Source organism: Babylonia areolata, chromosome 1 (assembly GCF_041734735.1).
Source record: "Babylonia areolata isolate BAREFJ2019XMU chromosome 1, ASM4173473v1, whole genome shotgun sequence".
NCBI classification, from domain to species: Eukaryota; Metazoa; Mollusca; class Gastropoda; order Neogastropoda; family Buccinidae; genus Babylonia; species Babylonia areolata.
Window position 1 is genome coordinate 18,150,837 of NC_134876.1, and position 12,039 is coordinate 18,162,875.

Sequence of the window (12,039 nt, forward strand, 5' to 3'; positions counted from 1 at the left end):
GGAAGAGGAGAAAACACTGGCTAGTGTGAGATTCGATCCCCTGCACTCAGATTCTCTTGCTTCCAAGGCTGACGGAGTTACCACCACTCCACCCGTGTGTGTGTGTGTGTGTGTGTGTGTGTGTGTGTGTGTGTGTGTGTGTGTGTGTGTGTGTGTGTGTGCGTGCGTGCGTGCGCGCGTGTGTGTGCGATTTACAACACAATATAAAACAGTACAGTAGATATACAGTACAGTACAGTACAGTACAGTTTAAAGTGCAGTGCAGCATAGTAAAGTAAGTACAGCACAGCATGGAACAGTAAGTACAGAAGGCCTACAGTGCAGTGCAGCATTGTACAGTAAGTATAATACAGCACAGTGCAGACTAGTGCAGTACACTGCAGTACATAATGATACGGTATAATAAAGGAAGTACAGCGCACTCCTAATAAAACAGTGAGTCCTGTGCTGCTCTGTTCTGCACTGTACAAGCTTGGAAAAAAGAAAGAAGGCCAATTCGCGATCTTCTGCACTGTGTGAAAAAATAAACGCGCGCTGACCCGTAGATGAGTTGGAGGTTGAGAGCATTACTCAACATACTGTCATGCCTTCTGACTGTTTTGTCACGTTTGGGTGCGTAATAAAAGTAATGGCAGTATTTACTCTCTCTCTCTCTCTCTCTCTCTCTCTCTCTTATAAACACACAAGAACACAAACGCACGCGCACACACAAAATATCCAATGGTGTGTGTGTTTGTGTGTGTGTGTGTGTTTATAAGAGAGAGAGAGAGAGAGTAAACACTGCCGAAATATATTATGCACCTAAATGACGCTCGAGCGCGCGCGCGCGCGTGTGTGTGCTGCAGGTAGACAAAAGAAGAAAGACACACTGAAACTGAAGCATTCAACATGATTTATTCACGGAGTCTCTGCAATTTCCATTCAGTGTCAGACGACAGTATGACAACCCAAACAACCCAAACAGGAACAAATGACCAGAACAGCCTGAACTGTGTGATACAACACCGCATTTTCAGTTCAAGTGGACCCCTACAAAGGTGCGACATGCTCCAGTCACTCTGCTTCCATTTCAAACAGAAATTTTTCACCCGTTCATGGACCATCACAGTCAGTGAGAACAATGAATCATTTGAATATTAACTTTTATGAATGTCCTTTTTCAAAAGAATCGAACACGCACGCGCGCGCGCGCGCGCGCGCACACACACACACACACACACACACACACACACACACACTAATATTCTCTTTGATTCACTGTGTCGGTTTCACTTTGTTTCAAGGAGGTGTCAAAACATGTGGTATGTATGTTATCCAAATAACTTCACCACATTTGTTTAGAAATGAAAAGAGCAGATCTTATCTTAGTATAAACCCAACGTGCTGGTAAGAGCCTACCCCAGGTTTGTAGATAATCTTTACATAAGATAACAACAACAATAATAATAACAACAAAATGAACAAATTAGTAAACTCATCAAAATATAATAATATGAAAAAGTCTTACGTAGAAGGCAAATATTTTATTCACAGATGCACCTGAGCGGAACTGCACAAAATATTGACATTAAATTTCATTGGCACGCCTGTGCATAAATTCGAGCTTGGCGGCGAAAGGGTTAATTGAAGGTGTCCACAGCTGAGTTGTTATTCAATTATCATCGGCTGAAGTGCCACGCTTTGCATTAAATGGGCAACACGGCCTGTTTTATCACGTAAAGTGTGCCATGACATTTTGCGACCCCAGATGATTCTGAAGTTTTAACGCATTCTGACCAGCTCTTGCCTCTTGCCTGCACGATGATTAGATAGCTAACCTCCAACGTTGTCGGCGTTTAGTGTGTGTGTGTGTGTGTGTGTGTGTGTGTGTGTGTGTGTGCGTGTGTGTGTGTGTGTGTTTCTGCGTGCGTGTGTGTGTGTGTGTGTGTGTGTGTGTGTGTGTGTGAAAGAGAGAGAGTCAGAGTAGAGACAGCGTGCTGATGCATATGTGCCCTTGTTACCTAACGCCACAGGAAGCGCTATTAATTTCAGTTCCATAAAGTGAAAGTGCACTTTTTGAGCGACGCCATGAAATGGCGAACGCACATGCGAATATAGCATGCAAGGGCATACCACACATTCACGAAAACAATGATTATAGGCTAAATACACGCACATATTCTTCAATGTGAATGTTTTGACGATAATTCGGTAATGCGAAAGCGTAGTTAAAAGAAACGAAGCAACATTAGAATGGTTAGACCATGTGCTGATAAAGCAAGCTGGGGAAAGAGTTCAGTGCGAAACAGATCTTTTTCACCCTGTCGGTGCACAACACGGGTCACATTGCTTGCACTTGCTCTGAAAGCTGTGACACACCTCGTCTCACTGTCTTGTTTCTCCTATTTTCCCTTGTACACTTGAAGGTAAGAAGAAACGAAAAGGAAATGTTATGATTTTTCAAGTATGAAGCTGGTTTGTTTTCTGTATTTGTTTTCTGTGTACATACATGAGTGTTCACGATCTCGGTGAGCGTATTTGTACTGAGCCATGGAAATAATTCTAGTTGCAATGTCCCGCTGTCTCACAACCTGTGTCATTGACTGTTACCGCACGCAACACGCTATCATGTTTCACGCCACGTACACCTATGCTTTTTTTTTTTTGTTGTTGTTGTTGTTGTTTGTGGTTTCATTTGTGAATGCATACACGTTCCACCTGCTTCTCCTTGACAAGTTTCTGGATGCTGTGATAGTGATAAAATCGATTCAAAATCTACTGGACACAAGTGGATTCTTCTTCTTCTCTGCTTCTTCTTCTTCTTCCTGATCTGTAAGGAGAGTTGTTGGAGCGAAGTACAGAACTGTTCAACAACAGATTCCTCAAAGCTTGCTGGTTGTGTCAGAGTGAGTGTCTGCAAATGGTTTTCCTGTGCACGTAGAGACCGACCTTGTGTTTCATGAAGATGCTGTTCTTCCACATAGGTTTCCACAGGTCTGGACAGGTTTGATAATCGATTGATTCCAGTTCTGAAATTAAATAAAGCTGCGGACAGCTGTTCGATGACGATCACCTGGTCATAAATACCACTACATAATAATAATAATATTAATGGTATTTATATAGCGCTGAATCTTGTGCAGAGACAAATCAAAGCGCTTTCGCACCAGTCATTCACACGCATGCATAACTCTAAAACTGGAAAACCTGAAGACAAGGAAGAGGCAGGGAAGGGAGGCTATTTTGGGAAGAGGTGGGTTTTAAGGCCAGACTTGAAAGAACTGAGTGTGGAGACTTGACGAAGCGAAAGAGGAAGTTCATTCCAATTGCAAGGTCCAGAGACAGAGAAAGAACGGCGGCCAACAGTCAAGTGTTTGAATCTGGGTATGCGTAAACAGAGTGGATCCGAAGCCGATCGTAGTGAGCGAGATGGAGTGTAGAGGTGAAGGCAGCCGCAGAGATAGGAAGGGGCAGTTTTGTGAATACATCTTTTACATAGAGTTCTGATCTTGTACTTTATTCGGTGTGAGACAGGCAGCCAGTGGAGATGTTGCAAAAGAGGAGTGATGTGCTCAGATCTTTTCTTTCTGATGACGAGTCGGGCAGCAAAGTTTTGTATGCGCTGAAGGGACTGAATGTATGAAGCAGGCAAACCAGACAATAGAGAGTTACAGTAGTCAAGGCGAGAGAGAATGAGAGAAACGACAAGTCTAGATGTTGCGTCAGTGGACACATATTTCCGGACGGCACTGATGCGCCGCAGTTGACAGTAGCAGGACTGGCATGCCTGACTGATAAATTTTTGCATGGACAGTGTATTGTCAAGGACGAGGTTCCTGACTGACCTGGAAAGAGGGATGGATGTACTGCCAAGTTTGATTGTGTCAATTGTGATGGAAGTCAGTTTTTGTTTAGTTCCTATGATCATTGCTTCAATTTTGTCCACGTTCAATTGTAACTTATCTAGAGTTATGAATGTCCAGGAAGCAGTTGGATGTTTCTTGCAAGAGCGACAACAATTTTTCAGGGGTATCACTCTTCTGGAGTTGAGTGTCATCAGCATAAGAATGATGACTGATATCATGGTGGTTGATAATTTCAGCGAGAGGAGCAGTGTACAGTGTGAAGAGCGCTGGGCCTAAAACAGATCCCTGTGGGACTCCATGTTCGATTTTAACGGGTTCAGATTGGAAATGAGCAACAATGACAGACTAGAATCGATCAGTGAAATAAGATTTGAACCAGTTTAGAACAGTGCCGTTGATACCAAATGTAAAACAAGAGAGGCAAGGCCTTCAAGACTCACTTGTGATACCCTTAAAATTTTTTTTTTTTAAATCCAAGCTTTTTATGTATTGAGTATAATTTCAAAATGTAATGTTTAAGATGAGAAAGATCAGTTTAAAGCAAATTAAGTCCCCTAGCATTAATTACAGATTAATTTCCCTTTTTTACTATCTCCACCAAAACGTTTGCAAAATAAATAAAACTTCCATGCTTAGCAAAAGAAGTTCCTGTTTGAACAAAAAATGATGATAATGACTGCTCTTGTTGTTGGGTCGAATATCAGATCAAAGTGCCAAGTTTAGAGAATACAAAAAAATACAAATATAACAGTAAATGCAGTTTGCATATAATTAGGCTTCATTTATTCATTTATTTATTTTTTTGGTGCCCATCCCAGAGGTGCAATATTGTTTTAAACAAGATGACTGGAAAGAACTGAAGTTTTCCTATTTTTATGCCTAATTTGGTGTCAACTGACAAAGTATTTGCAGAGAAAATGTCAATGTTAAAGTTTACCACACACAAACACACACACACACACACACACACACACACACACAGAGAGAGAGAGAGAACCGAACACCGGGTTAAAACATAGACTCACTTTGTTTACACAAGTGAGTCAATGAAGACGGGAAAGAAGGATTGAATGGTCTATCGTGTCAAAGGCGGCTGACAAGTCGAGAAGAGTGAGAAGGGAAATTTTTCCTGAGTCGGACGCTATCAGTAGATTGTTCAGAATGTGGAGGAGAGTGGTTTCGGTGCTGTGATCAGCGCGTTAGGCAGACTGAAATGGGTGGATGAGATTGTTGAAACAAAGGTGGTTGTTGAGCTGCTTGAGGACAGCTTTTTCAAGGAGTATGGACATGAATGGAAGATTAGAAACTGGTCGATAGTTTTTCAAAATGTTTGCGTCAAGGTTAGGTTTCTTCAGAAGAGGCCGGACGATTGCAGTTTTGAAAGTGGATGGAAACGTTCCAGTGAGAAGGGATGAGTTGACAATATTGGTGATTGTGGGGAGAAGCTGTGAGACACTGGGAAAAGACATGAGACATTCCAGGAATGTAACGGCCGAAGGTGACGGTTGATGGGTTCAACGGCCGAGTGGTAAAGCATTGTCACCGGAGGAAGGTGGCAGACGCTCAGCTGCCAATATAAAAGAGTCCGTGAGGGTGTGGATTCGAATCCAACTCTCGCCCTTTCTCCCAGGTTTGACTGGAAAATCAATCTGAACTTGTAGTCATTCGGATGAGACGACCAACCGAGATCCCGTGTGCAGTACTCACTTGGCGCACTAATAAAGAACCCATGGCAAAGAGGTTTTGTTCTCTGGCAAAATTCTGAAGACGAATTCCACTCTGACACGTACACACACATATATAAGCATGCATCCAAGGCCTGAGTAAGCGCGTTGGTTTATGTTGCTGGTCAGGCATCTGCTTAGCAGATGTGGTGTAGCGTATATGGATTTGTCCGAACGCAGTGACGCCTCCTTGAGAAACTGAAACTGTCTCGGTCACTGTTGTAAACTCTGACCATTCTAGTTTATAAATGGCTTAGCAATAACGTTGTTGTTTTTTTAACCGAATTTTCTGGCGTCCCAATTCTTGACTTCACAAAAGCTTTTGATGTGATCGACCACCAACTTCTTCTCTGTCTGTCTGTCTCTCTCTGTCTGTCTGTCTCTGTCTCTCTCTATCTCTCTCGCTTTTGATGTGATTGACCACAGACTTCTAGTCTGTCTGTCTGTCTGTCTCTCCTCTTTTCTCTTCTCTTTTCCCACACGTGCTCGCTCTCTTGTAGCTATAAACAGCTGGTGTTGTGACATTGTCTCAGATCAGAAAAGCGGTACCATACCCTTGGATGTGTGCTTTCAAACAGGTTGGACCTATCAGCCTCGAAGGATGTCACCAGCAACACTTATCGTGACGTGCTTGATGGCAATGGGGAACCTGGTACGCACATCAGAGTCCAAGACAGTGATCATCATTCCTTACCCCAACCTCAGCCACACCAAGTACCACACCAACATTGCACGCAGTCTTGCAGAGAGGGGTCACCATGTATGGGTTGCCATGTCTACCTCCGTATCACAGAACGATTATCTGGATACATCTGGTTTCAACATCATTCCTTTTGAAACCATACCTGGACTGGAGGAAAGAACCCGAAAACTGATGAGTGATTCCTATTTTGAAGGGACTTCATTTAAATTTTTCGACTTCACCCGACTCACCAGAGAAGTTGTCGGTGACCTGTTAAAAAACGAGTCATTCCTTTCCACCATAAAGGAGAAACGCCCAGACCTAATAGTGGTTGACAATTTTTTTGTGTTCTACCCCATATCGGTCATTCCTTATAGGCTGAGAATACCGTTTGCTTTTGTGGGATCCAGTTACCATGCGCCAACAATGAGAGTGCCTTTCTCACCAGCAGAAGTGCCCTTTGCCATTTTGCCATACACCAACCAGATGTCATTTATGCAACGACTACATAGTACTTTATTTTTCATGCTCTTTAGCGTATATAACCCATCGTTTCAAACTGATGTCGTGGCAACATATGCACCAGAAATGGAGTTTTTGCCTTTAGACCTGCTGATCACTCGAGCCGAGGTCTTTATTGTTGAAAGCGACCACATACTGGATTACCCCAAACCCACACTGCCCAATGTCAAGCTGATTGGTGGAACAGCACCCCGCCCTGCCAAAGTCCTGCCACCTGAGTTCCAATCCTTCATGGACAGTGCCAAGGAGGGAGTAGTGATTGTATCCTTTGGCACCTACGTGCTCGGCCTTCCAAAGCACATCAGTGACAAAATCCTGGAAGTTCTGCTACAGCTGCCCATGAAGTCAGTCTTCAGGTCTAACCTGACATCTCCAGATCCCAAGAAGATCCTAACAGCACCATGGATACCTCAGAATGACCTGCTTGGCCATCCACACACCAAAGTGTTTGTCAGTCACTGTGGGAAGAACGGTCAGTACGAGGCTCTTTACCACGCTGTTCCTATCGTGGCTACACCTCTCTTCGCAGACCAGCGCTACAATGCAGAACGTGTCCGAGAGAAAGGTTTTGCCGAGGTACTGGATCTTAACACATGCACGACTGAGCAGATGAGGTCCACCATTTTGACAGTTGCCAACGAACCAAGGTACAAACAGGCTGTTGTTAAACGTTCCCGTCTGTTCAGAGAGTTGTACGGAGTTCCCATGGAGACGGCAGCGTACTGGTTGGATCACGTGATGGAATATGGTGGTGACTACATGCGTTCTGCCGGACAACAGATGCCGCTCTATCAGTATTTGCTGCTGGATGTCTTCCTCTTCATTTTGTGTGTAGTGGCACTGACTGTCGGTCTTCTCTGTGTGTGCATCACCACGCTTTATAGATGTTGTTGCAAGCGGAAGGTGAAAGCAGACTGAACTGTTAAAGCAGAAGTGTATTGTCCTTCACACATGTCCAAACGCATATCTTTGTATGTCTTGCTGTAGGCTGAAGGATGGCTTCCAGTTTTTCTTCACCAAAAATGTGCCTAGTTTCATTACTTTCAAGATTCCCCTCTCTGTTCTATTTCGGTGCTGCCTGAAAAATCCATTTACGTTGTAACTGAAACATTTCTTGGAATCATTTTCGACAAACAAATGATGAAGTAAGTCTTAATTTTCAGCAAGGGGTAGAGCACCTGAAAATAACATGGAAACCCGATTTCTCTCTTCTTTTTTTTCTTTCTTTCTTTTTTTGCTGGCAAGACATTCAGGTATGTCCTATTCAAACCTGATAGTTGTGAGAAAAAAAGATATCGATCCACACCTGACTTAAGTCAAATGCTGTATGTTCCAGGCTTTTCAAACCAACCATCAGTGTGTAGCTGTGATGCCTTCAGATCATGCTTCTTGACTGTTTCCTTCCGACCCAGATATTGCAGCACAAGACTGAACTCACTCGTTCCCCTACATGTAGCTTCTATAATCAGGAAACAAAAACTGTCCTATCCAGAATCTAACTTTAACTCTTCACAGTATTCAGCAGATTTTGTGCAAACTCAATGCTTAAGAAACACGATGTTGGGACCACTGCGTACAACACTTGTTTACTCAATACCGCGAACGCGATTATCATCTTCAAAAATGTCCTTGCCTCGCGCAGCTGTGAATGGACCGTGCTGAATAGGTCCCCTGTCTCACCTTTTTAGCAGAGCATAACCTCAGACAATGATATTGACCAATCTATCTTTGTCTGTGAGGTTTCGAGCTGTCTTTGTACCAACCTCGACTAATTGCATGCACGTGCGGCAGTGTAGCCTCAAGCTACAAGTTGTTCTCGAAACAGACGGCAGAGTTGTGTTTTCAGCTTTGGTGATTCAAACGAATGGTTCTGACTTGGGGGATATAGAAAAGTTAGTTTAGTCCACCAGAAGAGGTTTATTTCACAGTGAAAGTGATGTAAGTGAAGTGGGGGTGGGGAGGGGCAGTTAATGTGGCAAGTGACACAGGCATTGATTATGGAAAGGGTGGCTGGTGGTGGATATGCAAATGACCCTTTGTTCAAAGAAAAGAACGGTTAGCTGATTTTTTTCCCCAACGATTCCACCATACACAGATCATGAACAGTTGGAAAAAACTCATAAGGGTTGACAGACAATCCCCCCCCTCCCCCCCGGCCCCCACTGTAGTGAGTGTTGAACATCCATATTATTTTTGTTAATATCCAAGCAGTATATGTGATGTATAAAATGTTTTGAAGGCTGATTTGACGGAAGCAGAGATTATGATTTCATTGGGGTTTTTTTTTATGCAGTTTGCCTTGCTTAATCTCGATCCTTTATCTATCCACGTATCTACCGAATTTAGTACCGTTATTCTTGATTCAATGTGAGATGTGTATGTATTGCGATGCCAGAATTAAACAAAAAATTTCACCAGTATGTTGGATATTCAAGATCTTAATGTATTCAAGAAATGAAGTGGAACGATGCGATACAAATCAGCTTAAAGTTGCCTCAAATCAGATAATTGTATACCACTGCAAGTTGGCTCAGCTTTGATTCTGATATTTGTTTATTGACAGTAGATGTGTAACAGTCAGTACTTTGGACATGAAATCAAATAAAGAACACATTACCATATTCTTGTGACAAATTTGGTTTTGATGAAGATGGGAATACTCCCACATAATATGTGTAATTTTTGTAAGGAAGAAAGAGATACAATTCTGCATTATTTATGGGAATGTAACCATGTACAACATTTTTGGAAGGAGTTTGTGAGATATTTAAAAGAAAAGTGTTTACATTGTGATAGACTTAACCTGAACGACACACTGGTGCTTTTTGGACATAAGAAAATGAAAACTGATGAATGTTTCTCATATATCTTATTGATAGCTAAATTCTATATATACAAATGTAGAATCAACAAAGTAAAACCAACATTACAAATGTTTAAAAAAGACCTCAAACAGGCATATGAAATAGACAAGTATGCCTTTAACATAACTATGGAATATAACAAGTTTGTGGAAAAATGGGCACTTTATAACTGTTTGATACAAGATTAAGGGGGGGGACTCATGTTTTCTTCTTCTTCTTCGTCGTTCGTGGGCTGCATTTCCTAGGTCCACCCATATGAACAGGAGTGGGCTTTTACGTGTATGACCGTTTTTGCCCCGCCATGTTGGCAGCCATACTCCGTTTTCGGGGGGTGGGGTGCATGCTGGGTATATGTTCTAGTTTCCATAACCCACCGAACGCTGACATGGATTACGGGATCTTTAACGTGCGTATTTGATCTTTCTGCGTGCGTATGCACACGAAGGGGGTTTCAGGCACCAACAGGTCTGCACATATGTTGACCTGGGAAATAGTGAAAATGTCCACCCTTTAACTACCAGGCGCCGTTCCCGAGATTCGAACCCAGAGCCCTCTGATTGAAAGTCCAACGCTTTACCCATTCGGTTATTGCGCCCGTCGTCGCTCATGCTTCGAATTTGTTCTGCGGATTTGTTCTGTCCATGGGTGTGCGGCCTAAAGTCCCAACAGTTGACAGTGTGTCTGGTGACAGGCGTGAAGGGCATTGACAGGAGAGAGAGAGAGAGAGGGTGGGGAGGGGGGGGCCATGGGGGGAGGGGGGGGGGGGATGGGGGGGGGGGGAGTTGTCTCGTCATGACACCCGAGATGTAGGTTGCACGCTGAAACTAGGTTATAAGCACAGGTCAGACAGAACCTTATCCGCCACACGCGACAGGACAAATTACGGGGAAGGATTCAAATAAAGACATTGGACAATTTTTCTGAATGTGTGTGTGTGTGTGTGTGTGTGTGTGTGTGTGTGTGTGTGTGTGTGTGTGTGTGTGTGTAAAAAAGGAAGATGTGTGTGTGTGTGTGTGTGTGTGTGTGTGTTGAAAAGGAAAGATGTGTGTGTGTGTGCGTGCGTGCGTCTGTGTGTGTGTGTGTGTGTGTGTTTGTGTATGTGTTGAAAAGGAAAGATGTGTGTGTGTGTGTGTGTGTATGTGTTGAAAAGGAAAGATGTGTGTGTGTGTGTGTGTGTGTGTGTGTGTGTGTGTGTGTGTGTGTGTGTGTTTTGAAAAGAAAAAAAGATTTATTACCGAAAGTGGGTGTGTGTGAAAAAAGGAAGAGCATGAAGGACATGGGGTGGGCGCATGTGTGCATGATGTTAATTGCTGGCCAGCGATAATAACAATGATGAAGGTAAAGATAAAGAAATCGTTCTAACGCCCATGCGTGAGCACACACCTTCTGAACCCCCGCCCCCCCTCCTCCTGCCCCCCACTGCCCCCCCCCCCCCCCCGCCCCCCCGACCCCCCGCCCCCACACACAAGAACTAATAATAAGAAATGTTTAACCCTTTAACGCCTGTTCGGTAATGAGTGATATTTAAGTAAAGTATTGTATTAATTTTTCTTGTCACAACAGATTTCTGTGTGTGAAGTTCGAGCTGCTCTACCCAGGGAGAGCGCGTCGCTACACTGAGAGCGCCACCCTTTTATTTGATTTTTTTTTTCTCTTTTTCTTTCTTTCTTTTTCCTTTTCCTGCCTGTAATTTTATTTGTTTTTCTACCGAAGTGGATTTTTCTACATAATTTAGCCAATCCTTTTGTTGCCGTAGGTTCTTTTACGTGCTGAGTGTATGCTGCACACGAGACCTCGGTTAATCTTCTCATCCGAATGACTAGCGTCCAGACCACCTCTCAAGGTCTAGTGGAGGGGGAGAAAATACTGGCGATTATGGGATTGGAACCAATGCGCTCAGATTCTCTCGCCTTCTAGGCGGACGCGTTACCTCTAGGCCATCATTTCACAGTCATTGGCATTACTCTTCACATCAAAATCAAATCTGAAACAAAAAATAAAACTGAAACAACTATTGATATCGATTCTTTTTTTTCTTTCTGTACATTATACTGAATCCAGGACCATCATTAAGGCCAAGCTGCAGAACAAGTGGAAGCAGCAGCAGCATCCATGCCACAACAGAGCAGACCCGTACTACCTGCTGACTCGTCGAGAGCAGGTAGCCATTTTCAGGCTCAGGACAGGCCACAACCGCCTGAAACACCACCTATACACGAAACTCCGTATCGGTGACACAGAGCAGTGCCCCTGCAGAACAGGCAGCCAGACAACAGAACATCTGCTGCAGTCCTGCCCGCTCCACCAAGCGCTCCGAGAGAAAACCTGGCCCGACCCAATCCCAGCGGCCCGGAAGCTCTACGGAGGACTGGAGGACCTGCGACGTACTGCCGCCTTTGTCG

At 43.7% G+C, this 12,039-nt stretch overlaps 1 protein-coding gene across 1 annotated transcript; it reads left to right on the plus strand.

Moving 5' to 3' along the window:
• The first annotated feature begins 2,317 nt into the window (after positions 1-2,317).
• Positions 2,318-10,355, plus strand: LOC143280271 (UDP-glucuronosyltransferase 2B4-like). Its single transcript, XM_076584905.1, has 2 exons — positions 2,318-2,405; positions 6,148-10,355. The coding sequence occupies exon 2, from the start codon at positions 6,171-6,173 to the stop codon at positions 7,689-7,691; it is 1,521 nt and encodes a 506-aa protein (XP_076441020.1). The 5' UTR covers positions 2,318-2,405; positions 6,148-6,170; the 3' UTR covers positions 7,692-10,355.
• Positions 10,356-12,039: the final 1,684 nt, after the last annotated feature.